This window comes from Myodes glareolus, chromosome 8 (assembly GCF_982192425.1).
Source record: "Myodes glareolus chromosome 8, mMyoGla1.1, whole genome shotgun sequence".
In the NCBI taxonomy this organism is placed as follows: domain Eukaryota; kingdom Metazoa; phylum Chordata; class Mammalia; order Rodentia; family Cricetidae; genus Myodes; species Myodes glareolus.
Genome location: NC_142033.1, coordinates 71737044 through 71761772, shown reverse-complemented (window position 1 = coordinate 71761772; position 24729 = coordinate 71737044). Strand labels below are relative to the sequence as shown.

The window sequence follows — 24729 nt, the reverse complement described above, 5'->3', positions numbered from 1 at the left end:
GGACTGAAGCTAGAGGCCCAGTCCAGGCATAAACTGACGAGAGCCCTTGGCTGTTAGACCTCAGGGCAGCCTCACTACCTCTGTGTAGACCTGATTCTAGGGTTGAGTCTGAAACCATTTCAAGCCACTCATCTCCCCTTGAGGAGCCTGACAGGAGGAAACTCTGAACAGGCTGCTCACGATGGCCTAGGTCCACTCAAGATCTGGAAAGTTAAATGGGGATTCCTAGACCTCTGGGTGCTTACCAAGACCCCTCTGAAATCCCTGCTCCACGGGACTTTGAGGCTGAACACAAGGACAGTTGGATGTCCCTTAGGGGAGTGTGACCCTCACCCCACCCCCACCGTTCCCTGCACCTGTCATCAACAGTTCTACTACAGAGCATTCCTTTCCCTTTGCCAGCTTCTTTTCCCTGTTCCCAGCTACCTCCCTGTCAGTACCATATGCACCGCCCATATTAGCTTCATACGCTAGTTCCTGCTCATCCTTAGAGAGCTCCACATCCCTGCAGTGGGGGCGTTTCAGTCTCCCAGCTCCCCTATCCCGTGGACCTCAGTTTCCTCATCTGTGCAAAGGGAACCTTAATTCATGTAGTACATGAATTAAGAAAAGTGTGGCTTAACTGCACTCACAAGTTAGTGAGGAAAAGTCACCTGCTCACCATCACCTCACCCTGAAGGACAGCCAAGCACTAAGGGTCCTTCGGATCCCAGGGGCCAGCTTCTTAGCGACCTGTTTAGGATGCGACTCTAGCGCTTTCTCCACTTTTGCCTTCAAGATGGCAGCCAGAGGTCCAGGAGCTGATCAACCAACTGGAGGGAGTGTCAACCGATCAAATTCCTCTCTTGAAGACAAAGGCCAAGGTCACAGAGCCCAAGGAATTCAACCTGACTGTGCCGAAGCCCCGTGCCATTGCAATGCCTGAGCCTGTACCCACTGTGGCCAAGCCAAAGCCTGTGAGTTGAGCATTTGTGCTGAGCATGGGTCTGTACCAGCAGGATGTTCAGACAGGGAGAACAGACTGTCGGGGCCCTCATTAGGCAGTGGGGCTCCTCCAGGGTCAAGGGTGTACTGGACCACTCAGTAATATTCAGTGACCCACAATGCACTCCCACACCCTCCACACCCCTCCACACCTACACAGAGAGGGAAGTTGGCTGACCTAGAGGCCATCATATTCTGAACCCAATCAGGAGGAGCTAAGTGATACTACCTGGCCATGGTTTAGACCTGTCTGGATTATGCTTAGAGCTTACCATTAGTCATTGCACCCACCCTCCCCATTAGGTAGTGTGCTTGAAAAACACAGTGTATATGCTTCTCAGGCTTAGTCAGGAGTGTCTGCCTGAGTTCCAGAAATGTCTGGCCCTCTCTATCTCCTGTTTGTTTCTGGTTTATCAGTCAGGATGCTCTGAACTGCCAGTAACAGGAAACAACAGGTCAACTTGCTTAGACAATAGATCACCAGTGTTAAAGTTGAAATAGGCTTCAGATATAGTTTGATCAGGGTTCCGGTTCTGTTTCTCTGTGACTGCCTCTACACTAGTCTCTTCTGTAAAGGAATTTCATCTTTAGACTAACTTAATCTCATTTTAGTTTTTTAAAAAATGAATCCATGTCCTGTGTCTACATTGTACATTCATTGTCTAGGACAGGAAAGAGTATATTGGGATAAGAGCTATTCAGAAAAGTCTGATTGGTCCTGCTCAGACTGTTTGAGTGCTAAATCCTGACTAGACTGTAGGTTCCGCAAGCTCTAACACTGGACTCAGCCTCCTAAGTCAATCTGTCCTCATAGAATGAAGGACTATAGAGGAGTGAGAAGAGATGGCCCTGGAGCTCCCACATCTCACCCTAGTTCCTCCATTTTTCAAGTCTCAATGAAAAATCTCTCCTTCCAGAAGCTTTTCATGAGGCCTCAGCTCTGTTGGGTCCCCCAAACAGTTTTCTTCTTGACCCATCTTTTCTTCATATGTTTACAATCTGTGGATCTTCTCAATCCTGGCTCTTCCTCCATTTATTCATGCCGTATTTCCAACACAGGTGGTTAAGTCCTGGCTTAGAGAAGGCACTCAATAAATATGTGTAGGGGATGGATGAGTAGATGGTTGGGGAGGACAGAAGAATAAATGGCTACATGGGTAATGGATAGATGATGAATAATCAGATGGATGGATGGGTAGATAGGTTACTGGGGCTTTGTTGCTAAGCAACTCCACAGTTTCCCCATCTGCAGGATCTCTGATATTTCTGGTCCCAACTCCTCCAGAATTAATCCCGCTAGCCACCTCTCTTTCTGTTTGTTCTGCTTGACTGAGGGACCGTTGTGCTTGTCACCTCACTATGGCATAGTAGACCTTCCCACAGCCCACTTCTATATCGACAAAGCCTGCATCCAACACCTTCCATGCTCTGACCCGTGGCCAGTACTCCTTTTCACCTCCTAGGCTGAGGAGCTATGGGTGCCTGGAGGCATAGACAATGAGCCAAAAATACACTCTAGTCTCAGGCAGTGTCCTTCTATCCACTCCCCCACCCAAGTTGGTGGGCAGCCTGTTGGGGGGTCACAATGCAATGGGAGAGGGGAAGGGAAGGAGATATAATCTTCCAGTATGGACTCAGAGCACAGGCTTTGTCAACACAGAAGTGGGCTCAGGGAAAGTCTACCATGTCATAGTGAGAGGACAAACAGAACTGTCCTTCAGCTAAGCAGAACAAACAGAAAGTGTGAGGTGACACATTCTCAGGTGGGCTGGAACCAATACAGCTCCTCCTGACTGTCAGCAAGGAAGAAGCCAAGAAAACAGGCCCTTGGCAGAACCTTTTGAAGCAGGTAGGCAAGTATGGAGATGGCCCTGGGTGTGAGGGATACAGCCACAGAGGAAGGTCTTGTGAAAAAAAGCACGAGGGTCCCCAGGGAGGGTCATCAAAGCTTGGGGCAGGGCAGCTGGAGGAAGATGAGAGTTTTCGGTTTGGATGAGCTGAGTTGGCCATGTCTTGGAAACATGCAGAGGGGAAGGCAAGGACTGGAGTGACAGGTTTAGGAATCTCGGGCTCACGGGTGACCAGACTGGCTCCTCACCTGCCCCGTGATGGGCACAGCTCCTCTAGGGATTATGACTGTAACTGAGCCTAGAGAGCAGGCCAAGACTTAAAGTTCCTTCACAGCACAGGCAGCTGACCTTTTTTAAACAGTGTATGGCACTCTCTGACCCCTCTGCCTGCCCGCTCTGTCCTGAAAGCTGGCTGCCTCCCCTTGGACACCATGGCTTCTCATCTGGAACATGGCCTGCCCTCAGGGCCCTGCCTTACAGCTCTGTCTACCCAATCTCAAACTTAACTCTAGACCTCATACCTGCTGCCTGTCTGACCTTCTACCATATGGGTCACTAACCACAGACTCGCTTGCCCCTCTGCCACTCTACCAGGTCCCTCAGAGCACCTACCAGGAGCCCAAGGAGCAGCAACTTCTGCAAATGATCAAGAGATACAACCGCCGGAATGCTGAGGTAGCCATGCGGGGCCCCTGTTTCCCTAGACACCCCACTGGGCTATGAAAAGCAGAGGAAGGGGAGAAGGCTGGGGACCTGAGGCATAGCACACACATTCTACCATCAACCCCCCCCCACACACACACACACATGCACAATGGCCTGCGGACCCTGGGTTACAGCCAGTGGGGAAAGAACAGCATGATTTCGTGGCAGGAGCTGCTGCTGAGAGCGAACATGGAAGAGCTGCGGTGTGCCATGCCCCGGTCACGCAGGAATCCCCAAGCACAGGTAATGCCCAGCCTCTGGGGTGAGCCCAGTCTTTATGGTGGCATTTTTTCATATGCCATAAAATTCTTCCTTCTGGGGCTGAGGATGTAGCTCTGTTGATAGGGGCTTTATCCCCAGCACCACATACATCAGATTTGGTGGTACATGCCTGTAATCCCAGAGCTCAAGAGTTAGAGACAGAAGGATCAGTAAGTAGTTCAGGTAATCCTTGCCTGTGACCACATGTACCACAGCACACTTGTGAAAGTCAAAAGGCGGCTTGCAGAAAGTGTTTCTCTTCTACCGTTTGAGTCCCAGGGATTGAACATAAGACATCAGACTCATGATGTCTTTACCCACTGATCCATCTCCCCAGACCCATACAGAAAGGCAAGAAAGACTGAGTGTGGTGATGCCCACCTTTAATTCCAGCACTCAATGCAAAGATAGTCCATATCTTTTTGAGTTTGGCCCAGTCTAGTCTGCATAGTGAGTTCCAGGCCTGCCATAACTAAATAGTAAGAAGCTGTCTTAAAAATAAAATAAAATAAAATAAAATAAAATGGACAGGTGGTGGTGGCACATGCCTTTAATGCCAACACTTGGGAGGCAGAGGCAGGTGGAGCTCTCTGAGTTCAAGGCCAGCCTTGTCTACAAAGCAAGTTCCAGGACAGCCAGAGCTGTTACAATAGAGAAATCCTGTCTCAAAAATACGAATTAATTAAAAGACTGGGTGACTAGAGACCAACAGAAAGAAGTTCTGTCCTCCAGAGAAACTCATTCAGGAGTGGGGGACATCTGGGGCAACTGTTTCAACAGGACCTAACAGCTGGGTAGTCCCCGGGCTATGTATTCCAGTCAGCAGCATGCTCAGGGCTGTGATGGCTGCCTTTGTGGACTTCCCCCAAACTGGCACTTAAGGTCTCCCCAACTTTTATCAATGAACAGCAAGATACATGGGGCAGGCATTCAGCCCAAGAAAAGGGAATAGGGCAGTGATAACTCAGCCAGAGGAAAAGAACATTGAATCCTGAGGAAGTCAGCAATCCTATCTGGCGACTGTGGTCCCTAGGCCTAGCAGACCCTTTCCTTCCTTTGTTCCTACCCAGAAGATTAAGCACCCCAGCAAGGCTTAGAGTGCAATGGAAGACAGAATGCCATCCTGAGGGGCCAGACTAGGCACATGTGGATAGGTAGCCAGAATGAGGACAGAAGGGAATGGGTCACCTTTCCAGGGATACTAGGCAGGCACAGATGCCGGACTACCTCTGCCTGATTTACAGGACTTGGAGAAGCAGCAGCAACAGCAGCATCAATCTGCACCCCGAATATGCAGGATTCCAAGTCTGACCTTCTACAAGGTGAGGGCCTCCTGGCCTATCAGACTTCTCTTTCAGACTTCCCACCTGCCTGACTCAAGTAAGGCTCTAAGAATGGGAGCTGGAGCAGGCAAGGCACCCACAGATGGCTTCACCCTTGAAGCAGAGAGAACCTAGAAGGGGACAGGTTGGAAGGGTTTGATGGCTGATAGCAGGACACTTGCTTTTGAGACACCCACCATCCTTTCCGCCCCTGTGCTGCAGCCTAACAGCTTCCCGGTCAAGCTGAATACAGCCACCATCCTTCGAGAAGGGGCCTTATACCAGCGGCAGGTGGAGAAGGAACTGCAGAGGTGAGGGGCAGATGACAATTATCTAATTCTTTCCCTTACACCCTCAAGGGTATTGACCTCAAGAGAAAAGCCTAGAATAAGGCTGCTCAGCAGAGAGGACGGGGAGGCACTGAATTCCTTGAGGAAAACACAAGCAGTGCCAGGGCAGGGCATGGCATGGTGGCCCACATATTAATCTTAGATCTTGGAAGGCTGAGATGGAAAGATGGAGAGTTCTAAGCCAGCTTGGGCTACAGAAAGACATTGTCTCAAAATAAACAAGCAAAATCCACTTCAGTTTCTCCTAAGTTCTCATCAACACATTTCTCTTCACAAGTCAGCAAAGCTTACAGTGGACAGCAGCTCAGCACTCTCTGGAGACAGCACCAGACCTCGTGGGTTTGGGGCTACATCCCCAAGACCCTGAAGGTGCTAATTGCGGTCCCCAGCTGGCTTTCCCTAGACCTCTGGAATATAAATCAGGTTTCAAGTCCCCTCCTGGGGTTTGATTAGCTTTCTAGAACAGCTCATGGAACTCAGGGGCACACTTACTTAATCTACTAGTTTGTTGGAGAGATGTGTAGAGCCTCTAGGAGAACCGGTGGGTGTCACCCTTCTCTACCAAGGTGCACACTCTCTAAGACTCCATCTGCTGAGTGTCTAAGCTCACATGAATCTTGGCATTTGCATGTTGTGGAGTCCTGGGGGTAGGTGTGGTTGGCGACAATGCTGGCCTCGTGGAATCACCTCAACAGTCTTCCCTGTGCCCTCCCAGATCCCAGCACTCGGATCCAGGTTTTGTCTTGGTCTTTCTGGTGACCCACCCTGTTCAAAGCTACTTAGGCCAAAGACCAAGTTCAGATCTGACAGCTTCACAGTCCACTGCCCATCTTTGAACACGAATCCCTCACAGAAGAAGGATGTGTGACCCGGAAGATGTTGTCCAGTTCTGTTGTGAAAGCCTCTCAGGACTGTCTGGCTTCTGTTAGTTCAGTTCCAAAAGTAGGAGTGGCTCAGCCCACACCACCTGTCCCTCCAGTGAGGTGTGACTGCGGAAGGTCACTACCGTTTCTTGCCCTGAGCCTCTCATGGTAGTAAAACAGTATTGAATTTCCCTTGTTCTGCTACACATCAGTTCATACCTTCACCTACCTGGGCCATGCCTCGCTGCTAACACCCAAGCCTTCCCGTGGAATCTTGGAATCAATCCCTGTGTTAGTACAGACCTAACTAGCAAGTGGCTGACTCTCCCTCGGTCCATTTTCATTTATACAGAACAAGGAACTCCAACTCTTTCAGAGCAAGAGAACACACAACTCAGTCCTACTGTTTGTTCCATGCTTTCTCTCCACACCTTTCTCAAACCAGAATATATGATGTCCCTTGACCAGCCTGTAAGCTTGCTAGAGCAATAGATACCATCTGGGTGTCTTCTATTTCAGTTCTGCTGTGGCACCATCTACCTGGAAGGGATGGTAAATGCCACAAGGCAAGGACTCTGTCCTCAGACTGACTACCCCGAGATGCCAATTGTAATCATCAAATAGGTTTTTTTGTTTGTATGCTTCATTTTGTTCTTGCAATGCTGGGGATCAAATCTGGGGCCTTGAGCGTGCCAGGCACGTCCCCTACCACTAATCAGCACCCTCAGGTCCCCAGGTAGTTTTAACTGTGCTTCTAACCAAACATATATAATTTGGGGTTTCACAACCCCTTTCTTTTTTCATGTTTAAGACTTATTTTTTTATCATTTAAGATGCACATCTCTGTGCATGTATGGACATGTGTGTGCAGGTGCTTGAGGAGGCCAGAAGATACACTGGAGCTAGAATTAATAAAATAAGTATGAGCTGCCTCTTGTGAGCTGGGATGTGAACTTCAATCTTCCTGACAGAACAGCAAGTTAAAAGCTAAGCATCTCACCCAGGCAGTGGTTTAAGCCCAGCACTCCAGAGACAGAGACAGGCGGATCTCTGTGAGTTCAAGCCTGATCTACAGAGCTAGTTCCAGAACAGCCAAGGATACACAGAGAAACCCTATCTTGAAAAAAAACCAAAAAAAAAAAAAAAGAAAGAAAGGAAGAAAAAAAAACCACTAAACCATCTCTCTTGTATCCCTCTCCCATTTGATTAATTGGCGACAGAAGCTCAAAGAACCTGGGGCAGGCTTAATTGCGTCTAGCAATTCACTGTAAAAAGCTTCGCTGAGGGCACAGAGAAGAACTGCCAGGAGAGAGAGAGGGCACCAGGCTCAGAGCCTCACACCACACTCGACCACCAGCCTCCAGGATCCTCCACCTGCTCAGTTTTCCAGAAACTCACGTGAACCCTGATCTTCATGTTGCTTGGGGATTTGACGTGTATGTGACTCATGAAATCCTTGGTGTGTGCAGTTACCTCCCCTCCTGTCCAGTTTCCTGGACAATGCTGAGGGTGAAGCGGAAACTTCCAAATTCTGCTCCTGCCTGGGTCTTTCTGGTGACCAACCCCATGCTGGAGGTGCCCAGAGACCACCAGTCTGTGCTTACCTCATTTGCATAAGAAAGACACTTGGGACCTGGAGGGGTGGTTCAACTGTTAAAGGCTAGGCTCACAACCAAAAATATAAGAGTTTGGTTCCCAGCACACCCACGGCTGTCCCTCCAGGTACAAAAAAAAAAAAAAAATAGACACTTGAAAATTCTCAAGTGTTTTAGGTGTCCAGTCGTATGGCAAGAAATGGGGATGAAAACCAAGTACATGTCACAGTGTCATGAGCAATCTCTGGTCCTGCTGTGGTGGGGGGAAGGCAAGCAGGGCCGTGCCAGGCTCGTGGCTCCATTTTATAGAGATAATCCCCTTTCTGTGAGTGAGAAAACAGACCAGGGTAGGGAAAGACTTGGCAAATACCCTTGACCACCCTTGCTTCTAGGACTTCACCCATGGGCTATGGTGGGGACCTGGGTGGCTGACTGGAGAGAGGAGTACATGAACAAGCAAGTGGGGACAGGGTTGTTAGATGGATGGACAGGGACAGAGCAAGAGTGGACAGAGAAGTGGATGGAGGGAGGGTGAGGAGATGACTGGTACACAGGAGAGACAGGCAGATGTGATTGTGGGCGAGCAGTATGGCTGAATGTTGTTTGAGGCTGTCCCCACCTGAGAGGACCTATGACCACTTAATGGTCTTGATCACGAGGATCCTAGCTGCACCTCTTTCTCCCTTCCCCTAGAGTTGATAAGCTTGTGGATGGGGCTGGGGACTTCTCTGAGTTCCTCGAGTGGCAGAAGAAGATGCAGGCCAAGGACCTGGAGGAGCAGCTAGCCGCAAGCGAGTGCCGGCGGCTGCAAGGAAAACTGAGCCACGAGGAAGCCATCTTGGCCCGGCAGAACCTCATGCAGGAAAACAAGCAGAAGGCCGACCAGAAGAAGGAAGAGGTGATGTACTCTGTGTAGGAGTGACCAGGGACACAGTGGGTCTTGTGCAGAGAGAGCAAGTCCCTATGCTCTGGTTGGCTACAGTCTGCCAGCCACAGTGACCTACATGGAGACATGGTTTCTTTATCCCTACCCTAACAGCCAGGGGTCCATGAGAGTTTCACATTACCAGTGCTGATAGTATTCCTCCTTCTTCCCGGAGGCCTTCCAGGTGTAGACTTCAGCTTTGTTTCTCCTTGGATGTGTCCCACCGAGGACAAAGCTCAAAGACTACACTTGGAGGGCATTCCCATTACTTCTTTGAGTAGATTCCCTTGTGAATGTTTGTCTTTCTTTCTTCCTTCCTTCCTTCCTTCCTTCCTTCCTTCCTTCCTTCCTTCCTTCCTTCCTTCCTTCCTTCCTCTCTTTCTTTCGAATGCAGGGTTTCTCTGTGTAACCCTGGCCTTAAACTCAAAAGATCCACCTACTTCTGCTGGGATTAAAGGCACGCACCACTGCCGCCCAGATTATATTCAATCGTAGGATTTGCTTTTTCATTTACTTTGTTTTACTCTGTTTGGTGCTAGGAACTGAACCCAGGATTGTGCCTGAGATGGACATGCTCAGCTACCAGTTAAACCCCCAGCAGAATGTTTCTCTTTTGAGAGTTTTTAAATTACAAATTCCATTCCACTAGAAATGTAGCTCAGTAGTGTTGGACTCTAGTGTCCAAACCAAGAAGGAGTCGCCCCCAGAGACCACCTCATACACCACAGCCGATGCAAAAGCATGAGGATTTTATTAATTCTGTCATGACAGGGTCCCTCAGCATTCAGGAAGCCGAGAGACCTTGAATAGCTGGTACAGTCTACTTTTAAAGGAGAAGGCCCCATAGAAACAAGAGGGGTTGTTCCTTGACCATTATGATTGGCTTATTCGAAAAGGGCTAATACCAATAATTGACTGGAGAACTATTGTCAGATCAGATGAGGTAAGAGGTCATTTTGACCCCGTTTCCCAGGGGACTGAGTCAAAACATACGTGTATGGGTAATTGTTCAGGAACTGAGTACGTGCATGTGTAGCTGTTAGGTCCTTGGTTCCCAGGGGAGGAGGGGAAGCACTAAGGCATGGAGGCTGACAGGGTTTAGAATTGTCAGAAATGGCTTCAGAATTGTCTTAAAGTCTTACAGTAGTAGAGTGCTTGGCTACCATATGCCAAGTCCTGGGTTCGATTCCTAGTACCATACAGGAAAAACCAGTACAAATAAATCAAGAGAAGGGAGACATTTCATTTAGCTGGATGTGGCAGTTCATACTCACTCAGTCCAGCACTTATGAGGGTGAGGCAGGAGGATTAACATGAATGCAAGGGAAGTTTAGAGAGTAAGACTTTGTCTCAAAACGAAAAAAAAAAAACATGTTTTTATGCTTAACAGTTATAGAACTTTTAAAAAATCTACTTATTATGTATATAGTATTCTGGGTACAAGATCTCACTATAGATGGGTATGAGCCATCATGTGGTTGCTGGGAACTGAACTCAGGACCTCCGGAACAGCAGTCGGTTCTCTTAACCTCTGAGGCATCTTTCCAGCCCAGTTATAGAACTTTTTGAAGCAATTCCTTCATGCTAACTGAGTTGTTGTGCTAGTTTGTATATTTTGAAGACTTGGTCCATTTCACTAAGTTGTCAAATTTATAAGTTTACAAACTTGTAATGCTCTTCTAACATATTTTTTTAAAAAAAAAACATTATATCCGGGCAGTGGTGGCACATGCCTTTAATCCCAGCACCCAGGAGGCAGAGGCAGGTGGGATCTCTATAAATTCAAGGCCAACCTGGTCTACAGAGCAAGTTCCAGGCCAGCCAGGACTACATATTGAGACCTTGTCTGTATTAGTCAGGGCTCTCTAGAGGAACATAACTGATAAAATGAATGTGTATCTAAATACACACATACATACACACACATATATACATATATAATATTTTATATATATAAAATATTTTATATATATATAGTGTATTACAGTGTCTTCCAGGCTGTGGTTATGTTCTAGAGGAACATAACTGATAAAATGAATGTGTATCTAAATACACACATACATACACACACATATATACATATATAATATTTTATATATATAAAATATTTTATATATATATAGTGTATTACAGTGTCTTCCAGGCTGTGGTCTAGCTAGTCCAACAATGATTGTGTATCAACAGAAAGTCCAAGAACCCAGTAGTCATTCAGTTAACGAGGCAGGATGTCTCAGCTGGTCTTTAGTATATGCTGGAATCCCAGAGTAGGCTCTAAGGAACACCAGTGAAGGAATGGGCTTGTTAGCAAGAGTGAAGGCAGGCAAAGGGAATTTCCTTCCACCATGTCTGTAAACAGAAGCTGTGGCTCAGATTAAAGGTGAATCTTCCACCTCAAAATATCCGGATTAGAAGTAGGTCTTTCCACTTCAATGATTTAACTCAGAAAATTCCTCACAGGTGTATCCAGTTGCTTGCATTTTAGTTAATACCAGAGGGCAGTCAGCTTGACAACCAAGAATAACCATCACATCATCAAAAATGAACAATTTACTTTTTGTTTCACTGGTTTTCTGTTTTAATCACTTCTGTCTCTCTCCCTCCTTGCTTTCTGTTTGCTGTACTCTTGTTTTTCCAGCTTCTTGAGATGGGGGCAGAGGTTGCTGATGTGAGAGGACTTAGTGTCTGGTGGTTTCTCTTGTCCATGGATTTGTCTGTGTACCTCCAATCCTGACATGCTGTATTCCATTTCAAATAGCAGGTTGATGTATCTCTCCCCATCTCTCTAGATTTCATCTTTGCCCTGTGAGCTATTTAAAAATGTGTTATTTAGCTGGGTGGTGGTGGCACACACCTTTAATCCCAGCACTTGGGAGTCAGAGGCAGGTGGATCTCTGTGAGTCTGAGGCTAGTCTGGTCTACAAAAGCTAGTTCTCTGCCTCCCAGTGCTGGGATTAAAGGCGTGCACCACCATTGCCGAGCTACTTTTTGTTTTGAAACAGAATTTCGCCATGTAAGCCAAACTGGCCTCAGATTTGTGACCCAAACTTATAACCCACTTGGCTTCCTGAGTGCTGGGACCACCAGGCTTCTTGGCACCATGCCCTGTGTTGAGTTGTTGAGTTTTGTCCAGGATGTGCTCTTCTTACTGTGTCTTCTATCCATGGAGGGCACTTGAGAAGAAGGCATGCTCTTTGGTCTCGGTGGTTCTCTGAAGTCCATCACTTCTTGCTGATTAACAGTACTGTTGGTTCCGATCATTTGCTAATTTTGTCAAGTTGATCTGTGCGTTGTTGAGAAGAGGTTGAAGTCTACAAATATAACTGTGAAATTCTCCTTTTCTATTTTGATTTTGCTTCTCATATTCTGCAGCTCTGTTACTTGGTACATGCAAATGTGTAGCTTAATTGTCTCTGTGGAGTTGGGTTGTTAGTATTATGCTATGCTGTATCTTTACCACTGGTAATTTTCCTTGCTTGCTATCTACTTCAAATGATATTAAGTCCTTCTTTCCTTTGATTAATATTTGCATGAGGCATTTCCATCCTTTGGGTTTTTGTTGTCGTTTTGTCTTTATTTTTCAAGACAAAGTTTCTCTGTACAACCCTGACTATCCTGGAATTTGCTATGTAGACTAGGCTGGTCTCAAACTCACAGAGATCCACCTCTCAAGTGTTGAGATTAAAAGTATGTGCCACCACCACCCAGCATTTTTTATATTGTTGCTTATTTGTACATGTGTTTGGTGTGTGTGGTGTATATACTTATTAGTATGAGTGTAAGTACATGTGCATGCAGGTACGTGTGTGTACACATTTATGGAGATCAGAGGTTAATGTTGAGTATCTTTCCTCAGTTTTATGTTTTTAAGTTTTCAATTCTCTGTATTTATTTTGGGGAAGGCATGTGTTCCAGCATGCATGTGGAAGGCAGGAGACAAGTCTGTAGAGTCAGATCTGTTTGCCTTTTGTAAGTCCCAGGGATCAGACTCGGGCAGCTAGGCTTGAGAGGCAAATGCCATTATCCACTATGCCTTTTATGGGCCATCTGCCTTATTTGTTAAGACAAGGTCTCCAGCTGAACCCAAGACTCATCAATTTGCTTAGACTGGTTGGTCAGTAAAATTCAGCTATCCACTCATGTCCATGAACTACTTCCTCACTGTAGCCCTGGCTAGCCTGGAACTTTCTATGTAGACCAAGCTGGCCTCAAACTCACATAGAGTCACTTGCCTCTACCTCTCAGTTGCTGAGATTGAAGGCTGGTGTCACCACACCTAAGCCCTCTGTAGCTCTTTTAAATTGTTGTTCAAAATATTATATAATTATGTATTAGACAGTTTTATATTATTGTAACAAAATACCTAGATAATCAACTTCAAAAGAAAAAATATTTTGTTGGACATAAATGCTTATGGTTTGTAATACAAGGTTTGTTGACCCCATTCTTTTAGCCCTGCAGCAGTGCATCAGGGCAGAAGTTTGTAAGGGAACAAAACTGTAGGAAGCAAAGATAAAGAAAAGGAGGCCCAGGCTCACATCCCACTGCCCCTTTCAAGGTCATGTCCTCCCTAGCTTAATTTCATACCTTTGGTTCTACTGGCTCCTAATAGTGTCTTGTGCTAAGGAGTAAGCCTTAATTTGTGGACTGGTTAGTGGACACTTAAAATCCAAATTATAACAGTACATAATTTATCATAGTCTACTAATGATGTCATTTTGCCAGATAGCCAGGTGGTAGTGGTGCATGCCTTTAATCCTAGCACTTGGGAGGCAGAGGCAGGTGAATCACTGTGAGTTCAAGGCCAGCCTGGTCTACAGAGTGAGTTCCAAGATAGGCTCCAAACCTACAGAGAAACCCTGTCTCGACAAACCAAAAAAAATTAATAGAATATTGCACCACTGTTTTAGGATGAATTCTTTGACTTTCTTTTAGTACCTGAAAAATATTGTTCAACTTCCTCTGATTTGGGGGGCCATTAAGTTTTTCTGCCACAAACCAGGCATCAATCCCCCTTTGGAGGCTTCATGATATTTTCTTTTTTTTTTTTTTTCTTTTCGAAACAGGGTTTCTCTGTAGTTTTTGGTGCCTGTTCTGGAACTAGCTCTTGTAGACCAGGCTGGCCTTGAACTCATAGAGATCCACTTGCCTCTGCCTCCCGAGTGCTGGGATTAAAGGCGTGTGCCACCACCACCCGGCTTTTCAAGTTGTTTTCTTGTCTTTGGTTTTCAGAAGTTTGACTATGACTTATCTTGGCATGTTTGAGCAATCTTAGCCACTTTCCTTTTAGCTCTGTCCTGCTTGTTCTATCTTGGGAGCAATGACACAACGTTAGGGTTTTTGTTATAGCACCTCCAGGTTCCTGATGCTCGCTGAAGGTTTTTCTGTCTACTTTCCTTCCACAGTTCTAACTGGACCAGCCCTGTTGTTATGTCTTCTTTGTACCCTCTACTCTTCTGTTGAATTCACCTGTGTTCATTACTTTTTTCGTTACTGTGACCAAATATCTGACAGAAGAAACATAAAAGAGAAAGGAATTATTTTGGCTCTTGAGGGGACAATCTCCCACAGTGAGGAAGCCAGAACCTCACCTCATAGGAGGCTTAGGCAGGAAGGTTGGGATTTTGAGGTCAGCCTGGGTTACACAGAGAGACTCTGAGTTGAAAGAAATGACCTGACTATTCTCCACCAAACCCTTGTGCCTCACCATGGAGGCCAATATTGAGTTCTAGCTTTGTTTTTTTTTCCACAGTGACCAATATTAGGAATTCTGTCAACACACATGAAAAATATATGTTTAAAATAATGGGTGTAACAATGATCTTTTTAATGTGTGTGTATGTGTGTATGCATGTGTGTGTGTGTGTGTGTGTGTATGTGTGTGTGTGTGTACAGGTGGATGGATGGATGAATGTGTTCATACTGGTATTTGAATCTAGGACCCTCTGCAGGATAGGCAAGTGCTTTAAGCTATATCTCCAGCAATGGTGGTATTTTTAATTTCATTCTAACACTGACTTGATTACTGGTTATATTTTCTTCTCTTAACTAAATTTATGCTCTTTTTAAAATAATTTGGCGAACCATACAAATAATAAGCTAAACTGAATAAAACTCGCTTTTTACCACCCCCCATCACAGCAGGACCAATGCAGGGTAGCTGTACTGGTCTCAACACTGAACCCACTAGTGAGAAACATTTCACATGCCGGTTGCCATGGGGACCGTTCTTTGAGTACATTTTTCCCAAAGTCTTCATTCAGTTTGATGGATCTTGGCAGCTCTTGCAGTGCTTTTCCACTTGGCTCCCGTCACAAAGGCCATCTAGAATGTTTTGTGGGCTTTTTTTTCCCTTGTAGTGTACAGAATTAAATCCAACTCCCCCCCCCCGCCGCCAAACACACACAGAACAAGCACCTTATCACTGAGCTGCACCCCCAGCTCTGTGTTAGTTCTGAAGTTCCCCCATGCAAGCAATTCAGAACTCCGGCTTGGTGTCATAGTGAAGAACAGCCCTTATTTGGGTGCTGTCTTGTGGGAAGAAGAACTAGAACTCAAGAGCTGGACCAAGGGTGTGTTCATTGCCTCTTGTCCCTCAGCAACACCAGGCAGAACACAGGAAGCAGTCAAGTGTCGTCAAGTGTCTAACTCTAGACTCAGCCAGCTGTCTGCTCTGGCACTCACTTCCTGGTGATGCCGGTCTTTCTGTGGATCTGGCACAGATGTCTCACCAAAACCCTGTGCCCACCTGCTACCCCCAATTTCAGTGCCTCTTCTTCCACTCAGTCCTTTTTCTCTTTTTTTCTTTTTCTTTTCTTTCTTTCTTTTTTTTTGTGTGTGTGTGTGTGGGGGGGGGACCTCTAGTTGTGAATTTTTTGTTTTGTTTTGTTGGGTTTTATTTTCTTTCTTTCTTTCTTTCTTTTTTTCCTTTGGCTTTTTGAGACAAGGCTTCTCTGTGTAACAGCTCTAGCTGTCCTTAAACTCATTCTGTAGACCAGGCTGACCTTGAACTTACAGAGGTCCACCTGCCTCTGCCTCCCAAGTGCTGGAATTAAAGGCGTGCACCAACATCACCCAGCTCACTCATTCCCCTCTCTGCTGACCCCAATACTGTGCCGAAGCCTATACTGTCACTGATAATGACCCACTTTCTTGAACCTTTTCCATGCTATTGTGCCCAGTGCAACTGAAGAAGTGGCATAGCTAGGAAAATGAAACAAAAACAAACAATAATTAAAAAAAACTTTAAAAAAAAGTTAAGTGAAACTGAAGCTTAGGGAGGCCCAGCTGTTGCCCTACAACATGGCAAATCTATGTATCTGTTATTAGAGTCCCAGTCTAGGCAGGCCTGGCCCACACAGTTGCAACAGACTATTTAAACATTAGATCTATTGTTTTGGAAGGCAAGGTGAATATAGGATGAAGCTGATCTGCTCAGGTTTAGAACAGTGATTAGAGGCTTCTTTCTCAATTGTTGTGCCCATGGTCTACATGTTGTAAAAGCTGGTGGTTGCTCCTGGAGAGCTGACTCAGTGGTTAAGAACAAGGATTGCTCTTCCAGAGGAGCTATGTTTGATTCCTATGTTTGATGGTGGCTAATAACCACCTGAAATTCCAGTCCCAGGGGATCTTGACCACCTTTTCTGGCCTCCTTGGGTATTACATACATGCAGTATACATGCTGGCAAAACACCCATGCACATAAGAAAACTGAAAAAAACAAATTGGTGATTGACAGGTTGTTGATTATGCTGTCCCCACAAATCTAGAAGCCATTACTGTTATCTTCATGTTTTCATCATTGGGGGGTGTGGGGCAGTTAACAGCTCTGCAAAGCTAATACGTCTAGGTGCCAGATGGAGCAAAAATGAGACCCAGAATTTGAGGGTAAAGAAGACAGACACAAAATGAAGGCACAGCTGCCGTGTTTGTTCCCCTGCTTTTAGCTATTTGTCAGGTGTCTGCAGCCCATGTGAAGTCAGTGCACTGAGGAAAAGCATCTTCTAAGTTCTTATTTGCACGGCTTGTTCCCCAGCTGATAGCTTTTCTGCAGAGCTGTGTCATCTTTCAGATTCTAGGTGCTAAGAGTTGACTTTTCCTTGCTTCCAACAAGAAGCTCTCATCTATCTACTTACCATAGGCCTAGTCCTCTATCTCTTGGTTCCAGATGATGTAAGACGAGCCTGGGATCCCTGTAACTCTGCTTAGGAAGAGGCCCACAGTGCAAGAACAGCATCTTTCTTTGTTTTTTCTTTCTTGCTTACTTGATACAGGCATAGTAGCTTGTACACGCCTGTCATTTAGTACTCAGGACGGAGAGGCAGGTGGATTTCTGAGTTTGAGGCCAGCCTGGTCTGGAGTTCTAGGACAGCCAGGGCTACACAGAGAAACCCTGTCTTGAAAAACAAAAAACAAACAAGCAAACAAAAAAATCATTAAAAACTATTTTGGAAGCCTGGCATGTGGACAAATGCCTATAATCCCAGCACTTAGGAGGAGAGGGCAGGAAGAGTTTGAATTTGATGTCAGCGAAGGCTACACAGTGAGTTTGAGGCAAGCTTGGGCTACCAAAAGAAAAACAAAAGGAGTGTGGTGGGACATGCCTGTAATTTCAGCACTCTGATGCAGAACTAGGAAGATCAGCAGGAGTTCAAAGTCATCCCATGTAACAAAGCAAGTTCCAGGCCAGCTTGGGTTGCATAAGACTCTGTCTAAGAGCAAAACACTCCCCCGCCACACACACTTCTTTTGGTTTTGGAGATCAAACCTAGGCACTTTCACTTTTTTCTTTTTTGCCTCTGTCTCCTGCATGCTGAGATTAATGGTATGCACCACCACAAGTACCTTAATCACATGTGCCTCCTTACTGGACCCTCCCCACCAGGTTCCCTCCATTGTGAGCATCTTTCTTCATCAGGATCTAGAACTGCTACAACGAAATACTGAAAATCAACCCCAGGACGAGCCTGGGAAGAAGGAAGGAAGACACGGGGTGGAACTTTTCCAGTAGGCCCAACTTCAAAGGGCTAACTAAGGTTCTTCAGGAACTGATGGCTCTGGGGTGAACTCAGGGCAGAACTGGCTGGGTATCCCCCACACTTCTGATGTAGGCTGGGACAGGATTAAAGGGAGGACCCAGTCCAGTCCAATTCTCAGTGTTTCGGGTCCTCTGTCTGAGCAGACAGCTGAGCTAATGCTGCAGTGTGCTGAGCGGCGCCTCCAAGAGGAGAAGTCCTTGAAAGAGCTGGTGGAGCAGGTCAATGAGACCCAGAAGAATGTCAAGGTGGCCCAAATGAAGCTTGTGAAGGGCCGGCAGCAGATAGGTACCAGAGGGAATCAGGTGCCACAAGGCCCGCCCCGTTCCCTTACATCCTTCTCAATGACCAAACAAGCTCGTCAGTGAGGGGTGGTGCCCCTGGAGGGTGGGCAGGACTGAGCAGGTGCCACGGTCTGAAGAAGACACCTCTGGGGAACATGGCCCCTGTCCATTGTCCGCCAGATCATTCACTGTCCTCATTAGGACCCCACTTGGTTTCCAAGTTCAGGAGGTGATGGAAGAGAGCCGGGAGCTGCTGCAGCGGAGCTCGGAGGCAGCCAAAGAGGAGAAGAGGCAGCGCTGTGAGCTCATCGCCCAGCTGCGTGCGCTGGAGACACAGCCCACACGCAAGGGCAAGCTGGTGGACCTGACCCAGGTGAGACTGTGGCCTACGGATGCTTCAGCTTCAGGGTACCTCCTTGTGCGGTTTGGCAAGTACCGAATTCCCGTCAAGGCCAGGGGTGGGTCTTGTCCTACCCACAATCCTCTAGTTTCTTGGTTACCACCAGCTGTGGATCGATTCAGCTTAAGGTATGTGCTACAGCAGGACAGTTTCTTCTGTGACCTTTTCATTATCCTAGATATGGTGCCAACCACAAACCAAAAAAAACAATTCCACCCTAATCTAAACTAGTGAACCAGTGAATTTATTGAGGCTACATATCATGGGGGAAGGCTAATTATGAAGGCATAGATGACTCAAAAGTGAGCTTACCAAAAAGTTCAGTGCAATGCAAGGGACAACTCAGAAAAGCTGTACCACAGGAGTTCCCTGTAATATTTTCGGGCAGCTCTGGCTGCTGTTGTATGAGAGCCTTTTCCTGAGTAAATGCAACACACATGTACTTACCACAGAAAAGGAACCCAGGACAGACCAAAGTAACAGTAGGCACAAAGTCCAACCTGGTGAACCAATGGATTATTAGGGCTCCTAACAGCAATATGGGCGAGGTGTTACTTAAAGGCACAGGGATGGCTCAGGGATGGCTCAGAAGCGGTAGTGTCATTGAAAAGCCTACCCCAGCACAGACGACAGCTCACGAAAGCTGCATCCCAAGAGCTCTCTGCACAATTTGCGGGCAACTTGACAGACCTGAGAATCTCTTCTGACAGTTCTCCTGGTCAGAGTCTCCTCCCCAGTGGTTGCTTACTCATTTTATAAAGCTGGAGAGAGGGCCTGAGCTCCTCCTTTTTCTCTCAAAGAGGTAGCTTTCTCCTCTCCTCTCCCCTTGCTCTGTTTCTCTCTCTCTCTCTCTCTCTCTCTCTCTCTCTGCTGTTCCCCCTTATACCCTTTCTCCCTTTCCCTTTCCCCTCCATAACCCACTAAATAAACACCCACTTTCTCTGCAATCAATCAATCAATCAATCAATCAATCAATCAATCAAATAAAACTGGAGAGAGGACCTTGAGTCTCTTGAGACTTAACCTTTCCTTGCCCCCCGCCAAGGTCTGGATGGGTTCCCTTTGGAGGAAATTGCTGTTCAGCACTTGCCCACAAGTTTTCTCTTTCTAGCAACTCTCAATATTATACAGTCATGGCCATCAAGGCCTTGTAAATCCTGTAACTTTCTGAGCCTTTTAAGTTTCCTTTGCTTCCTGAGTCCTAGGAACCTCCCTCTTACCTGCAGGATGGCATGTTTTTATTTGGAGGAAAGAACTACCCATCAGAGCTTGAGCTCAGAAGGGAAGAGAGCTAAAGTACATAGAGGTAGCCATTTGAGGAGCTGCATGTTCAAGGGTGAGGTCCCTGGACTCTCCAGCTCCAAGATGAAAAACAGAATAAGGAGCATCCAAGTGTTTAAAAGTCCAGAGCCAGAGAAAGTCAAGGGCTAAGAGGGGGAGAGGATAGGGGGCAGCAGCCTGTATGAGGAATCAGAGGAAAACCAGGCTCACAAGAGCAAGGGGACAGGACTGGGAGGCTTCTGCAGTTGACAGCTAGGTCTCACCTAGCCTGAGGTAAGGGCGTCCAGCTGAGTAGTTCAGCTCCACTGCAGGGCTCCAGGCTGGAGCTGCTGACTGAAGCAGAGGAAAGGTCTTTAGTTGAGGGATGACTGGCTTTACAGCTGCTAGCTTAAGCTCTTCCCCTGTTATTTGGAAGATCCCAGGATATGGTCTGGAAGGTGAGATGTCTGTTGTGGAACTTCGAGAAAGGCTAGCCCTGCTTAAAGAAACCCAGAAACGAGAGCAGGAGGAAAAGCGGGATCAAATCATTCAGGACAAGCGAGCCAAAAGCCAAAAGCTACAGAACACAGTGGAACAAATCTCACTGTGCCGCGCAGCCATGGGCAGAACTGCAGCCTTGAGGTGAGTATCATGATTCCAAAAAGATTGTCTCCATGTGTAAAAAGGAGCGAAGGAGCATGGCAAGGTTACTACGCACCTTCCTCGGTGGGTACCCTTGTCACACCAGCAGCCCCTGCCAGACAATTCTTTCCAGTAATTCTGACCCTTTTTATTTTATGGGAGAACCATCGGTTCTGTGTCGATGGGTTTGTGCTTCACCTAGCTAGCTAGCTGTTTGTCAGTTGTCAGTGCCACTCAGAAATAGCTGCAGACACCATATACTTCACTCCTGAGCACAGTAGCGTGTATTTTCTTTTAAAAACCACACCATGACACAATTAGCAAAACTAACCAAAATTTTCAAGATCAGTAAATATTCTATCTGTATTCACACTTCTCCAAGTGTCCCAAGACAGCTAAGACTTTTAAAATGCCGTTTGCTGTTTTTCTTTGTAAACCAGTATCTAGGTCACACATAGTTGTATGTACATATATGCACACACCTTTTATTTGTTTGGGAACATCTTTATCCAGGCCAGTGTCCAATGACAGCCAGGTTGGTCACATGGTCACAACTGCTCCAGGGGAGGTGGTGGCCTACTACAACAGAACACACTTTATCTCTAGAGAAAATACCTTCATGGGACTGGGAAGGGATGGACAGGGGAAGGACCCTAATTCATTGCCAGTGAAAGAGAATACATCATTCTTGGTCCTCTGAGCAACGGCTGCTGTGGCTGCAATGCGGAGGAAACCATGCCACTGCCGTCTGCTTAGAAAGGACTGACTGGCCACAATTACAGAGTGACACACACCTCAGGAAACCCACCACTTCCCAACTGCTGGCCTCGTCCTCACAGACCCCAAATGTACTACTTGATGTCAGAGTGCCTCTCAAGATTCAACTCTGGTAACAATGTTCTTGGACCCCACCCCTATTCCTGCAGCCAGTCTCTCTTGAAGGAATCTAATGAGAGAAATTTTGTAGGGGAACAGGGCCAGGACAGTTGGGCAAGAGCCCTAAAGCAAGGAGAGTATGCGCTCATGCCCCATGCTGTGATGTATACTCTAATCAAAGCTGCAGGCAGCTAGACCTGCAATTGGACAGGAGAGGTAGACCATATTAAGGAGGGGATATAGCCCGGTGGTGGTGGCTCATGTCTTTAATACCAGCACTCAGGAGGCAGAGATAGGAGGATCTCTGTGAGTTTGAGGGCAGCCTGGTCTACAAGCGAGTTCCAGGATAGGCTCCAAAGCCACAGAGAAGCCCTGTCTCGAAAATTAAAAAAATAAATAAATAAATAAAAAATAATAATAATAAAAAGGAGATGTGCAGAAATGGCTGTCATCTGGGGACCGTGAGAGTGCCAAAGGCAGTGTGAGGCAAAGAGAGGTTTTTTTGCATTTTACACCAATTCTATGTTAGAATGAAAAAAAATGAAAACGTTGAAAGATTAAAAGTGTAGGGATGCTGGCAGGATCTCCCGAAAAACAACCTGGGTGTCGTCCAGCCAGTTCCTAAGCTAGTGCTGTCGTGGTCCAGGTCGGAGGAAAAAAAGGCCCTGGCGGCAAGTCTGGGGACACCCTCCCAGGACGAGCGCGTGTTGGAGCTGCAGCGCAGAATGGAGGAGAGAGCGGCTGAGCGTCGTAGACAGACCGCGCAGCTGCACGTGCCACCGCCCAGGGTCGTGCGCCCCCAGTTGCGGGTAAGCTGGGAGGGAAACGAGGGCAACCTTTTGGGCCTGAGAGGTAGGGGGCTGTTAGGGCATGAGGAAGCTGATGTCTGTGCTCCTCGGTGTAGGACCCAATGCCTCCTCCTCAATCACCCGCTTGCAGGCTCAGGCGGAGGCGCAGCACTGGCTGGAGCTGGACCGGAGTCGCGAACGCAGGCTGCAGGCAATGCAGGAGGCAGACCGCACCTGCCAGCCTACCCACCACCTGGAGGCTGCCTGAGCAGCTCGGCGGCCCTGCGCAAACACCGCGCATGGCCGTTGACCTGCGTCCCCACCCCTGCCCTTTTCCTGAACCCCAGCCAAAATGCCCACCCTCTCCCGAACTCCAGCCTGCTCCTGGGTAGTTGCCCCAGAAAAGACAAGGTGCAGTGGCGAACCAGAAACGCTAAACAACTACTCTTGCTCTGGACTGCAGCTGGCTACCCACGTTTTTATATGTTAAACCTAGCTAGCCCTTCCTTATGCCCAGCAAGGCTCTTCGTGGGGCTAGGAGCTCCACTGTCCCGGAGCCAGTAGATATCCCTGAGAACCCCACAGCAGCGTAGGATTGCGAGTGAGGCCCGGTTCTTGAACACCTGCTATGATATGGCCCTTCATAATGTGGATTATCTGAGCGATGGATCGCTGCATACAGCAACTATTGCCCAGTCCTATTCAGCTAATAAGGCCACCTGTGCTCAAAGAGGACCCTGACCTGAAAGCCAGGGCTCAGAGCCAACTGCAGGTGCTTTTCAGGGTCCTCTCTCCAGCATCATCAAGAGCCCAGAGTCCAACAAAACTGGAGCACTTGGGGACACCGTTCAACAGGGCAAGTAGCATGCAGATCAGCTGTGTTCTAAATTCCTGACCTCCGTACTTCTCTGTACTGGGAAAGCCAGACTTTACTAATAGGTGCATGGAATGAATGCCTGCTGGTGAAACTTAGCCTAAAAAGTAAAGCTATATTGTGATGTTTGGTTCATAGGAAGAAGATGATGGCAAACCATGGGGAGGGAATAGGCAAGGAGAAACTGCTAGATGGGTGGATGTTCAAAAGAGAGACACCACCCCCTGGCCATCCTCCTTAGGCCTGTAGAGAAGATGGCCCCTCAGGTCACAGTGAGGCTGTACTCCAGGGTACTTTCAGACTAAGAAAGTCTTTGAGCACTGACAGGAGTCCTACCTCAGTATTGAGAATGAAAAGAATTCCAAAGCTTTTTACAATCCTGGGTGGGGGCTGTGGGGAGAAAGGAATCCCCATCTTCCTATTGAATTAGAATTGGGGGCAGATTCAATTTTACTTAAATAAAAGTTACATTTCTTACAGGTTTCATGTGATTCAAACTCATTTAAAATGGAGGGACTAGCTGAGCGGTGGTGGCACAGGCCTTTAATTCCATTACTCGGGAGGCAAAGGCAGGCAGGTCTCTGTGAGTTCAGGGCCAGCCTGGGTCTACAGAGCAAGTTCTAGGACAGCCAGAGAAACCCTGTCTCAAAAATCCAAAGGTGGAGGGGGTGGGGATAAAATGGAAGGACTATGGCGGTGACTTAAAGCCAACGAAAGGCAGGGTAGATTTAGGATGTGCTGGACATGGATGCTCTGTCTCCCGACAACAGGGAGCTGCCCATTGCCACTGTTGTAGGTTGAAACTGCTCTTGCTGGTCTAGCTCTGCAGGGGAGGAAATGTGCATGGTGGCCTGAAGGAAACACTGTGGCAAGGCAGTGGGGCATCACCTTTCCCTTTAGGATAGCTTCTGGATACCCCAACAAACTGGGTGCCACCGGAGATAGTGCTGCTTGGAAGCGAGCAAGGTCCCTCTTCCTTGTCTTGTCTTTCAGAGTAGATGGCTCAGGAGTACCTGGGTGTTTGCTCCATAAGCCTGAGCCAGAGCGCAGGCTTGAGAGTATTTCTTAATGCTGTGGCAAACGGGTACTTGTGTGGTAAAACTATGGCCAAATGTTAGCCTATATCATTATCCATTTTCTTGCATCTTTATATCTCTGGTCTTGCTGGGTCTGGTAATTTACTCATGTAATTACTCAATGCATGAGCAATGTAGTAGGTAGCAGGCCAGTCTGGCTACACAGCAACACCTGCATTAAAGGAAGTAGAGAGCAAACAGGTGGCTCAGTGGGTTAAGGTGCTTGCTGTGCAAATCCGGCAACCTGAGATCAAATCTCTGGAACCCATGTGAAGATGGAAGGAGAGAAACAACTCCACAAAGTTATCCTATGATTGTCTACACATGCTCCGTGGCACATGTGACCTCTCCTGACACACACACCCCCTTGTCTACACATGCTCTGTGGCACATGTGACCTCTCCTGATATACACACCCCCTTGTCTACACATGCTTCACGGCACATGTGACCTCTCCTGACATACACACCCCGTTGTCTATACATGCTCTGTGGCACATGTGACCTCTCCTGATATATACACCCCCTTGTCTACACATGCTTCATGGCACATGTGACCTCTCCTGACATACACACCCCCTTGTCTACACATGCTCTGTGGCACATGTGACCTCTCCTGATATATACACCCTCTTGTCTACAC

The 24729-nt window shown here is 47.1% G+C and overlaps 1 protein-coding gene across 1 annotated transcript in view; it reads left to right on the top strand.

The window, feature by feature from the left end:
- Positions 1 to 23490, top strand: part of Cfap99 (cilia and flagella associated protein 99) — a 43211-nt gene extending 19721 nt beyond the window's left edge. Inside the window, exons 6-16 of the mRNA XM_087909111.1 lie at positions 779 to 956; positions 3429 to 3509; positions 3708 to 3782; positions 5045 to 5122; positions 5345 to 5433; positions 8624 to 8828; positions 18034 to 18175; positions 18393 to 18544; positions 20268 to 20473; positions 21996 to 22158; positions 22289 to 23490. Of these exons, the coding sequence (XP_087765237.1) occupies positions 779 to 956; positions 3429 to 3509; positions 3708 to 3782; positions 5045 to 5122; positions 5345 to 5433; positions 8624 to 8828; positions 18034 to 18175; positions 18393 to 18544; positions 20268 to 20473; positions 21996 to 22158; positions 22289 to 22405 (1486 nt within the window). The 3' untranslated portion in view covers positions 22406 to 23490. The remainder of the gene's footprint in view (positions 1 to 778; positions 957 to 3428; positions 3510 to 3707; positions 3783 to 5044; positions 5123 to 5344; positions 5434 to 8623; positions 8829 to 18033; positions 18176 to 18392; positions 18545 to 20267; positions 20474 to 21995; positions 22159 to 22288) is intronic.
- The last annotated feature ends 1239 nt before the right edge of the window (positions 23491 to 24729 follow it).